Source organism: Polistes dominula, unplaced genomic scaffold (assembly GCF_049000335.1).
Source record: "Polistes dominula isolate Pdom_NZ unplaced genomic scaffold, Pdom_raw_medaka contig_23, whole genome shotgun sequence".
Taxonomy (NCBI): Eukaryota; Metazoa; Arthropoda; class Insecta; order Hymenoptera; family Vespidae; genus Polistes; species Polistes dominula.
The window spans coordinates 5,733,552-5,745,708 of record NW_028300963.1 but is presented as its reverse complement, the minus strand read 5'-3'; the positions used below and the strand labels follow the sequence as shown (position 1 = coordinate 5,745,708).

Sequence of the window (12,157 nt, the reverse complement as noted above, 5' to 3'; positions counted from 1 at the left end):
CACCCCTTTCGGAGAGGAAAAGTGATTAGGATTATTAACGACCAATAGCAGAAGGATCCATCCCCCCGCCATAGTCAACTGATTGGTATAGCTTTTGTTTTTGGTAAAGATCGTAGTGAAAATCAAGCATAAAAGAACTTTTTTTAAACAAAGGAATATCGTTTCTTCTTATGTCGCATGTGTTTACTTAGAAATTCGAAAGAACCCTAAGAACCCGATACTGCACAAAGGTTTTCGTCGCGCTTCATTTCACTAAGATCGATAGCGTATTCAAACAGGAAATAAAATAAAGAAAGAACTAAATATTAATTTTATCGTCTACAATAGCGTATTTGAAAAGGAAATAAAATAAAGAATATTATTTTTATCGTCTATATCTTCAGTCTATTACCTTTTTGTATCTCAGAATGTTTAATGATTTTATTTAAATTGTTTCTGAATACTCCAAACTATTGTTTTATTACACTTGTACTAAAATGTAATTATATATTGCTACCAAAGGAGTAGTTTTATTTTTAAAAAAGATATAAAACTTACTAATATCTTATCCTTTTTTTACGTCTAGAAGTTTTCAGAAGAAAATTCGTGGTAAAGTGAGAATAGGTAATCAATTGTCGGAAGCTTTTAGTATTCATAGCGGGCTAAAACAAGGGGACGCATTGTCACCTCTTTTGTTAAACTTAGTAATGGAATTTGCAGTCAAAGAACTGCAAAAAAGTATAGATATTCTGCATTAGAACAAGCCAACGAAACTTTTGACATATACGGACGATATTGCTTTGCTAAGAGACAATAAAGAGTCATTTATTAATAACGCGAAAATATTAATATATATGAAAAAAGATCTGGGAATACAATTAGACGCAGAAAAAGCGAAATATATGGTCACTGATCGACTTCAAAATGTGCCTAATTCTGAAATTTTTGTCGTCCAGAATAACATTTTTGAACGGGTCAGCAACTTTAGATATTCAAGATCGATCATAAATAAGACGAATGAAATTAACGAAAAATTTAAGAAAAGAATCAATTTAGGCAATTCATGCTTTCACTCGGTCAATTAATTACTCAGCTCGTGATTGCTGTCTAGGCGTCTAGAAATCAGGATATCCAGGACAATCATCCCATCGGGACGAAAAGAAATTTAGATTTTTGGAAAATAAAGTTCTTCGTAAAATTTTTGGTTTAAAAAGGCGGTGGGTAAACGAGCGAATAGAAGAAACCGTAAAACGTAGAAGTACACCGAATGTACAACAAACCCGACACCATTAATGTCGTAAAAACAAGCCGATTAAGATGGGCTGGTCCCGTGGCCCCCTGTTCGCCACCTCATGTGTTATTTATTTTATTGTATTTAAATTGCTAAACCAAATCGCACGAGTAAATATTTTAAATTAATTTATTCGTGCGGCTACATCAAACATATGTTTAATAAAATAGCTTCATAGTAAAGTTGATCTAGATCATTCTTTATTTTTTTATAAACTAGATTTGATTATGTTGTTATTCCAGATTAGATATTAATAGTGCGTCATCGTTCTTATCTACTAATTTAATTCTAGTTAGAAGTGCAATACTTTCAACTGGAGATATTCTTGCTAAGTAAAGTATTGCTATTAGATAAATGAAAATAGCAATAAAAATATTAATTACGAATTGAATTTATAATAAATGTTATTAAACGGTTTTCAATATTATACATTTTTATTATATTGTAATATGTACAAGCTTTGATACGGCATTAAAAATGTATGATAAGTATTTTTGAAATAACTACATAGAAATATATTGATTTTCTTGTCTTTTTTACGAACATATAAGACCTTGCCAAAATACTCCTACTTAACAGCTTTTACATATTTTTGAATTTGAAAAAAGGAAGTACTTTAAATTGTTTAAACTTAACACTGTATGAAATCATGATATATTTAGAAAAAACAATAGGAAGTCACAGGTCAGGAAAAACAGACCACGCACCTTTTTTCTTTATTTGGACTGTCTGTTCGCTTGAACCCAATTTTTTTGTCAAATACCTACGCGCTTATCTCTGTTTATTCTTTTACCTCTCTATCACTCCTAGCTACAAACAAATTTAGTATCGAAATTATTGTATATGTGTCTACGCTTCGTAGTATGCAGTCGCACACAAGCGCACGCATATAATACCAGGAGCGATACTACGAAGCAGAGCATAAAGAGGAGACCGAGAATAGGAATAACTTTATAGCTATATTCTGTCTCATTCTCCCGCAGGCTTAATCTTATATGTTTGTCTCTTTTTCTCTTCTTAATAAGTATCATGGTCGTTACAAAGCCATGATGGCCGCTCCGTTGCCTCACCACACACCGCTCCCTTGCCTCGCCAGCGCATTTCATTTTTTTTAAATCACTTCCTATTCTAATGAAGTTCTTACTTCAATATAATGACAATGCTTTCTACGCGTAAGATATTTAAATTTTAAAAACAAATGGCCTAAATATCAATTTTAATTAGACCTATGCCGAAGGCTATATAAACAGCAGCAACAATTAATAGCTTTAGTTGATAAGTAAAATCGTATTTGATTGTAGCTTCTATATAGATATATTTAGCAAGTATGAATTTAGAAGGCAAAGAAGAAGTGGTTATTTCTGGAATATCTGGAAGATTTCCGAAAAGTGCAAATATTAATGAATTAATAGCGAATTTAATAAGTGGAAAAGATTGCTCGACTATAGATCATGAAAGATGGAAATTAGGTAAGAATAAGTTAAGGGGGTATTCTGGTCTAGAAATTTGAAATAATCGATTTATTTATTTTTTTTTTTTCTTTTTTTTTTATACATATAAGCTTAACCCTTTAAGAATATGTCCTCAAGAGGATTTTTCAAAATAGAAATTATTTTCGAAGATATAGCTGTTTTTGTGACGCAGTATCCTATATCCTACCCCTACTACGCGAAACTTTGAACGCATTTTTCTCAAAACTGTTTTTTTTTTCTTTTTTCACAATTGTCAAGATATCTCAAGTTCTACTAAACCGATTTGCTTGAAATTTGTTGAGAGACTTCTCTATGCATTACTCTATCTTGTAAACTAAAATCTTACAAAATTTTCAATTTTTACTATTTTCAAAAAAATTCGGAAAAGTAAAAAAAGTGGTAAAAATAATGTATTTTTTTTTTCAAACAGTTGTAATTTAGCGAAAATAAAAAAAACTGTTTTCAATTCTTTTAGATCGAACGATAGCGGCATTATTCTAAATTAATAATGTTTTTTATTTTTTAATTTCGGATTACCAGGAGAGCTGCAATCTTGACAATCGCCGCGCGCTGTCTTTTTAGGACCCTCCACTTCATCAGCCTAAATCTTTTTCATTTTTAAATTTTTATACTATTTTTTTTCCTTGTATTCTCGAAATATTATTGAATATCTTGTAACATTATAGATAGTTAAAATATTATTCGTCTTTTTGTTATTACACTTGAAAAAGTACGAAAAATTCATGCCTCTAGACCAGAATACCCCCTTAAATTAGTTTTTACACGAAAATATTTAACTGTTCGAAAATGCATGTAAAATGCTTTGATAGAAGATGTTGGAAAAACGTTTTGCATTAGTCGGCGGTTATTTATGAAGCTATACAGATACTTCCGTCCGTCTCTCACTTCTTCCTAACGTCTTTAAGAAAATCCGACCGATAGAAAGAGCCGCTTTTATTGTCCCTTATGTCACCTTGTTTAATCGCCTATGTATGCCTGTGTATGTGTGTGCCATGTTGCCTAAAAAGAAAAAAATTATTGTTCTCAACAATCATATTAAAGTACTTTTTTTATTGGTTTAATAAATTATTATTTTCTAGATCCTATGTCTAAAATACCATTTCGTTTGGGAATAATTTCTGGTTTAACGAAATTCGACAATTTCTTTTTTTGGAATTAGTACAATCCAGGCAAAAAATATGGCGCCAGAATTAAGAATTGCAATGGAAACTACGTTTGAAGCAATTATTGATGCTGGAATAAATCCTGCAGAACTACGCGACAAGAAAACCAATGTTTACGGGGTATTGAGTTTATATGAGTCAGATAGTTATCTTATAGCCGGTACAGGAAACGTAAGTTAATAGATTCATCTCTAATTGATTCTATACAAATGTAAAAAAACTATAAGTACAGTTCGCTTTATTTTTATAATAGCGAGATGGATATACTTTAACTGGGTATTGCCGTGGTCTACTAGCAAACCGGATTTCATTTTTTATGGATCTAATTGGATCAAGCTGTAGTATTGATTCAAATTGCACTTCAAGTGCATTAGCAATTCAAAAAGCTTACCAAGCTATTAAAGCTGGAGATTGCGATAATGCGATTGTATGTAGTGGAGCCTTAAGTTTACTTTCAAAAACATCCTATCAACTCTCTGAATTAGGTAAAATAAGAGTATGTCAAGAATAATTACTTCCATTACTTATATGTAAAGAAAAAAGGCAACTGTTTCTTGTAATTTGATCATATAAATAATAATGAAAATTTCTACATTATCAAATGAATATATTCCTAATTTATTAATAATTTTTGGTTGTATACATTTCGTGATTTAGGTTTGTTGTCATCCGACGGGCTAAACAGGTCTTTCGACAAAAATGCTTCTGGATTCTTAAGAAGCGAGTCAATAGGAACTATTTTCTTACAAAGAGCTAAAGACGCAAAGCGAGTATATGCTGAGGTCGTTAATATTTGTGTTAGTTACACTCCAGCAATTTCAAGAAAAACTTGTATATTTTCTACAGCTGAATTTCAAGCTCAAATAATGAAACAGACATTGAAACAATGCAGTTTAAAGCCTAGCGATGTAAATTACATCGAGGCTGATGGTACAGCAATCAAATCAATGGATCTAGAAGAATTAAAGGCGATAGATCTTGTTTATGGTCAAGATCGAAGTTATTCTAATCCTCTCTTAATAGGATCTATTAAATCAAACATTGGTTATACATTTAATAATAATACATTAAATTCGATAATCAAGGTAAAATAACTGAAAAGACAAAATTAAATTTAACACAATACAAATTTATTTTCATATTCTACATTATATTCTCTTTGTAATTTCTAGGTACTAATTGCTATGGAGACCGGAGTTATACCACCGAATCTTCATTATTCCGAGCCTCCGGAAGAAGCTCAATGTCTTCAGGAGGGACGCGTAAAAGTCATTACAAAACCAACAATTTGGACGGATTGCTACGCTGCTGTTAACACTGCTGCATTAAATGGTTCCTTCTCACACATTATCTTAAAACGCCATTCAAAAGAGAAGCTGGGTAGAAAGCTTTCACAAAATAATATGCCACGGCTTTTTGTAGCTTCTTGTCGAACTCAGGAAATGATAACATCGATCTTCAATACTGTAGGTTATTTATTTTACGACAAAACTAATTATACAAAATGATTGTTAATAATATGGTATACGTGTTTAGTTGCATTCGAACAGAGAAGATGATGAATTTGCTCAGTTAATTAATGATATTACTGAGAAACCATTTCCTCAATCATTGTATTCTGGATATACAGTAATTCCAGAATCTGAAGTAACTAATTCAGAACAATCGATAGAGATGATTGATAATAATTTGTCACTTCAATCTCGACAGATATGGTTTGTTTTTTCGGGGATGGGATCACAATGGACTGGAATGGGTAATACAAATTTTACATATAAATAATAAAAAAGATGTTACTTGATAGCTATTAAATTTCAAAATAAATCTTTTTTAGGTGAGTCACTGATGAAAATACCAATCTTTGCTGAAGCAATAAAAAGGTGTGATGATGTTTTAAGACCTCGAGGTTATGATATTATGCATATTATATGTGACAAAGATCCAACTATATACGATAATATTATAAATTGCTTTTTAGGAATAGCGGCAATACAAGTAATAATATATTTAATATTTACACTTTAATATTTTTTTATTTCTTCTTATTTTTGTATAAATAATTTCTCATGATTGCTATACAGATTGGTCTAGTGGATATTCTATATGCTGTTGGCGTTAAACCGAATTACATGATCGGACATTCTGTTGGTGAGCTCGGTTGTTCTTACGCAGATGGTTGCTTTACTGCTGAGGAAATGATTTTAAGTGCTCTTTCTCGAGGTTTGGCTTCTGTAGAAAGTGACTTAATACATGGAACGATGGCTGCAGTTGGTCTTGGCTACCAACAAATTCGAGATATCTGCCCTGAAGACATTGACGTTGCATGTCATAATGGACCAGAAAGCTCTACAATAAGTGGACCAACCGAATCAATAAATGTTTTTGTAAAAGAATTACAGGTAATTCTTAGCAGATTTTAAGTAGATTTTTTAATAGACAGTCATAATAATAAGGTTTTATTTATAGAGTCCTAATTTTTCATTTTTAGAATAAAGGAATATTTGCTAAAACCGTTCCAACTAATAATATTGCATATCATAGTCGTTACATTTCTCCAGCTGGTCCAAAGTTGTTGGATTACCTAAAAAAAGTCATTCCTTTTCCAAAAGAACGCAGTTCTCGTTGGATATGCACGTCTATTCCACAAAACGAATGGCTTTCGATGAAAGCTCAATTTTCTTCACCTGAATATCATACAAATAATCTTCTTTCTCCTGTTTTATTCGAAGAAGTAATAAAACTTATTCCAAGGAATGCTATAACCATTGAAATTTCACCGCATGGACTGCTACAGGTTTATTACTTAGAATAAAATATTTATTATATGTTATTTTAACTCTATTACTTATTACATTTTATTTATCAGGCAATTCTGAAAAAAACGTTAAAAGACAACTGCATTAATTTAACATTAACAAAACGAGGTAATAAAGATAATTCAATCTTATTACTATCAACATTAGGAAAGCTTTATAATCTTGGGTTACCTATTAAGCCAGGGAAGCTCTATCCGAGAATTTCCTTTCCTGTTTCTAAAGGAACGCCGTCGATTTCTTCACTATGCGGATGGGAACATAGTTTTGATTGGTAAGTATAAAATAGACTTTTTTCTAAAATGAATTGTACAAACTACTATTTCATATGTTGGACAGGAACGTAGAAGCTGATAACGCGTATGAAATTCAACAAACCGAAGAACTGATAGATCTTGACTCAGATAAATTCAAGTTTTTACGAAACTTTAAAATGAACGATAAAGTTATTATTTCTTTAGCTGTCTATTCAAAATTAGTTTTAAATGTTTACTTAAATTTAAATCCACACAAGCATGACAATTCTATTATACTGGAAAATATTATAAATCACAATAAATTATTAAAAGTACCAAAAGACAATAAAATACACTTAATAATTATGATATTAAAAGGTAAAAATTTTAATTACCAAAATATTATATTTCGTAACTATATTTGAAAAAATGTAAATTTTTAGTCTCAGGAAAATTTGAAGTTAAATGTAAAGAAGGAATCATGTTAGCTTCTGGAACTATACGAGTAGCAGAAACTGAGAAAAAAGTTATTCCTGAAATTATTTTACTGAAAAAGGAAACAGAATTTTTAAACGAAGAAGATATTTATTCAAATCTTCTTTTACGTGGTTACCAGTACGAAGAATCTTATAATATTATTAGCAGACTTTCTACATCGTGTACCAATGGTACGTTTAAATGGAGCAGCGATTGGATGTTATTACTAGAAGGATTAATTCAAGTGCATATTATCAGCAGTAGGAACAAAAATATGTTGATACCGAGTAGGATAGAAAAACTCGTTATCGACTTGGCACAATTAACTGACAAAATGAAAGAAAATAATGGTAAGCATTTGAATGTTAATGTTAACTTTTTCGGGGTTATTAAGATGTAATATAGACCAAGAGTTGTGTGTAAAACTCTTCAAATTCTCTAACAGATAAATCAAAATTAGAATGTATTTATACTACTTTATGATCATATTAGGAGTAAAACGAAATAAATTTAATTTTCATTTATTTATAATTAAAGAATAAACAATTAAAATTTATATTATTTATTGAATTTTGCTTTGATATTAAATTATTTACAATTATTTCGTTATTTGTAATAATCGGCAGTCTTTTCGTAACGTTTTAGTACTAACAGTTATAATTGTGAAATAATAAAAAATTTATTAAAACAAAAGTCATTGTTAAGAAAGAAGGCAATATCTCTAATTTTTTTTTAAACCATATTCAAGTATTTCTGCATTAAACATTCTCGTAAATTATAATTGTTATTTTATTGAAATACATTTTTTTAAACAATTATTTAAATATTTTTTTTTGGTAAGTTCCTCCACACAAAAAAAACGACATATATCATAGTCTAATAAATTATACAGTATATTATGATTTGTTTTCACAGAGCTATCTATGAGATTCGACAAACAGATAAATGTGATAGCTTGCCCCGGAATTGAGATGATTGGGATTCAATTTCAAGAAATAATATTTGACAACAGTCATTGGGAAATTATCGCGGATGAGCTTCGATTTATCCAGAATATAGATAAAACAGAGATGAATATTGACGACGTATTAAACGTAGTACTAGGAATAATTTCCACAAATATTAGCAAAAAAAATATAGAAAAGATATTGGTAATAAATGACTCAAAAAACAAAAATGAAAACATTTTGGAGTTTCTCGAGAATATCATACAAAGGACGAGGAAAAACCTCAATATAAAATTAATTAGCAGACAGTTCCTTAACCAGACAATGAATGAGGATTTTATTTTGACGATTATAAATAACGCGCATTATACCGACGTAAGAAAATTTATCAGTAATTTCGGTAAAGAATCATTTTTATTGACAATCATTGAGACAGAAGAGGAATATAATGCTATTTCTGCATTTACAAGTGCAGGTTTAAACGTCGTCCTACAAATAAAAATTACTTCTTGTCTTATAGCTCTACTTTTACATAAAGAAAGAAATATTGGGAAAACGGTTGTCGTTAATAGAGAGACAGAAAAAAATTGTTTAGATCGGTTAAAAGTCCATTTACGAGACTCGAAATATGACAATGTTATATTTGTGGTAAACACTCTTATCGATAATGATATATTTGAGATCCTTCGAGATATAAAACGAGAACTGGGGTATAAGAAACTTCAAATTTTTGATTTACAAGATGAAAAAGCACCAAAATTCTCACTTGAAAATGAATTCTATAAATCACAAATAAAACTTAATCTTCCTGAAAACGTCTTAGCGTCAAATGGGATATGGGGCACATACAGATGGATGCCATTGACAATAAGGACTACTTCTTCTTCGCGTCAACAAGCTAAAATTAATAAATCCGGCTCATTAATATGGATGGAAAAGTTACCATTAATTAAAGAAAAAAATAAAACAGTAGTAAAAGTAGAATGTTCATCATTTGATCTAAATGTTTATGAATACTGCTTAAAAAATGACGTCAGCCTAGAATCACAGATATCTATTACAGAATATTCAGGAACAGATGAAAAAGGTCGTAGAGTAATGGGACTAGTTGATAATTTAACTATAAGTAATGAAATTTTACCAGATCCAGATTTAACTTGGATTATTCCAGAAAGTTTAAGCTTTGAAGATGCTGCAACGATTCCCCAAGCTTATTTAGCAGCTTTTATTATTTTACATTCAAATAAATGGAGGTTAAAAACAATTAAAACTGTATTGATACATTTTGGTGCTAGTGATATAGGACAGGCTCTTATAAATTTATCTTTATTATATAATTTTGATGTTTACACTACTTATGAAACGGAAGCAGAAAAACGAGTGATCGAGACAATACGACCAAGCTTACCACAGACTCATATTATAAATGTTAATAATTATAAAAGTTATATTCTAAATATTACAAAAGGCAAAGGTTTTGATTTAGTAGTTTCAAACTATTCCGTCTTACACGATATGGAAAATTGTTTAGACATTGTTAAAGATTTAAAACATTTGATTATGACTTACGATTATAAAGGGCTTAGTTACAATCCGATACCACTATATAATTTTGATAGGAACATAAGTATATACGGCTACTGTTTACAAGACCTTATTAAGTTGCCAACGAAAATTAAAAGAGAAGCAGCAGATCTGATGAGAACAGCTCTTAAAATGGGCAGCTTAAAACCAATTATATCACGAAGACTTTTTCTTCAAGGAGCAACGGAAGAAAGAAGCATTGATGCTTGTGAACGTTATGGAAAAGTAAATAATTATTTATGCTGTTTATCTAATAAAATTTAATTTTCTTTTTTGACAATTATATTACAAATGCATTTTTTTGCAGGTTTTAGTCAACTTGCAAGAAGATAAAACACTCTCCAATATCATTTCTCAATTTTGGTTCTATAGCGATAAATGCTACCTCGTCATCGATGGTTTCAATATCTTTGGCAAAATTCTGATCGAGTGGATGATCGAACAAGGAGTTAAAAAATTAATCATCGCTTCTGATATGTCTATAGAGGGTCACGAATGTGCGGTCCTTAAATGGCGCGAAAATGGAGTAACGGTCATTGTCCGACATGAAGATGACTTAAGCAATGTCACATGTATTGAGAAATTATTCAAAGAAGTTTTAACTATAGGTCCATTAGATGGCATATTTGATCTACAAAGAACGAAGATTGATTCTTCAATGTCTTCGTTAAAGTATTTCAAAGTTACTGAAATACTAGATGAATATAGCAGAAAGCTTTGTCTGTCTCATGTAAAATTCTTTATTTTCTCTTCGTTCGACTTAAACGGAGATGGATTAAGAGACACTAATATTGAAAAATTATGCAAAAAAAGAAAAGAATCTTCCCTTCATGGTCTAATTATTTTATTGCCTAATCTTTTAGAAAATGCAGTAGCTGACAATAAATATAAAAATGTATATTACGAAAAAATGTCATTACTTTTAAAACGACTAAACTCTATACTATGCACAGAATCTTCAATAATCGCTGTTCGCCAATTAATAAAAGATAATTCCGTAGAAGGCAACGAGAAAAATATTCTTGTTGGGGAGACCGAAAAGGAGGTAATTTATTTTATTTTTATGGTATAAATTTCATTATTCACTTTTTGTTTCCATTAGCTAACAATAGTATTATTATTTTAAATATTTTTATTAAATATAAGCTTTACATCTTATTAATCATGATTGTGTTTAAAATAATTTAGCAACGATCTGAAGAAAAGGATCCACAAGAAGAGGAAGTACGTCAGTTCGAAAAATATCTTTATAACTATGATTAAATAAATACAAAATATTTTAAGGAAATTATGCAAGTTACTTTAAGTATACGATTCATACGTTTAATCATTTTTCTCTTTGTTCAATATTTATATTATCATTTTGATTAATTTTATTTTTTTTTTAATAATAATGATGTTTTTTTTATATTTAGTTTAATGAACGTTTTAAGTGTACTTTAAAAAATAAATAAATCAATAAAATTATACTGTTTTTCGATTTTTACGGATTTTTCTCCTTTTTTTGTGACTAAACTAAGTTATTCACTTGTTCCATGAAACACATTTTCCACTGGCGTATACGTATGTAGGTACATACTTAGCTTTGTCCAGACAAAAGTTTTCACTAAAAAAATTTTCTGTGATTAATTATTTTAGAAATGACGAGAAAAAATAAACTAATACGACGTATTGCTATGAAGGTTGTCTTTGACATTTAACGATAACTATCGGTCAATTTTATCATTTTCTAACTTTTATGAAACTTTTACATTGTTACGTCCTTTTTTCTACTACCAGTATATTATACGCTGTTATATAATCCCTTACGCGTTCCACGTGGCATGCCCATCTTCATAAGCTTGATTTTACGACGTTAATGATGTCCGTCTTGTTGTACAGTTAATGTACTTATACGCTATGGAGTCTTCTTCATTCGCCCGTTTCTTCATCGCGTTTTGCGCGGTAGATTTTACAAAAAACTTTATTTTCAAAAACCATAAATTTTTTTTCGTCCCGTAACGTAAGCGACATCATGTCACCACCATAAAAACCATCGCTAGGATGATTGTCCTGTATATCCTTTATATCCTGATTTTAAGACGCCTAGAGAGCAGCCACGCGAGCTGAGTAATCAATTGACCGAATAAAAGCATGAATTGCCTAAATTGATTCTTTTCTTAAATTTTTCGTTA

General features: G+C 30.1%; 1 protein-coding gene across 1 annotated transcript; it reads left to right on the top strand.

Annotated features, from left to right (window-relative positions):
- The first annotated feature begins 2,581 nt into the window (after window positions 1-2,581).
- LOC149032551 (fatty acid synthase-like) lies at window positions 2,582-11,463 on the top strand. The gene is made up of 15 exons (XM_089172600.1): window positions 2,582-2,739; window positions 3,843-4,097; window positions 4,180-4,411; window positions 4,584-5,011; window positions 5,099-5,392; window positions 5,463-5,682; window positions 5,761-5,921; window positions 6,008-6,325; window positions 6,415-6,720; window positions 6,793-7,013; window positions 7,079-7,353; window positions 7,419-7,802; window positions 8,368-10,208; window positions 10,291-11,028; window positions 11,172-11,463. The coding sequence occupies exons 2-15, from the start codon at window positions 3,942-3,944 to the stop codon at window positions 11,244-11,246; spliced, it is 5,649 nt and encodes a 1,882-aa protein (XP_089028726.1). The 5' UTR covers window positions 2,582-2,739; window positions 3,843-3,941; the 3' UTR covers window positions 11,247-11,463.
- The last annotated feature ends 694 nt before the right edge of the window (window positions 11,464-12,157 follow it).

Coding starts and splice junctions, on each gene's coding strand:
- LOC149032551 (XM_089172600.1), top strand. CDS start 3,942: ATGGCGCCAGAATTAAGAATTGCAATGGAAACTACGTTTGAAGCAATT. Junction 4,098..4,179: donor TTATAGCCGGTACAGGAAAC/GTAAGTTAATAG, acceptor TTTTTATAATAG/CGAGATGGATATACTTTAAC. Junction 10,209..10,290: donor CTTGTGAACGTTATGGAAAA/GTAAATAATTAT, acceptor ATTTTTTTGCAG/GTTTTAGTCAACTTGCAAGA.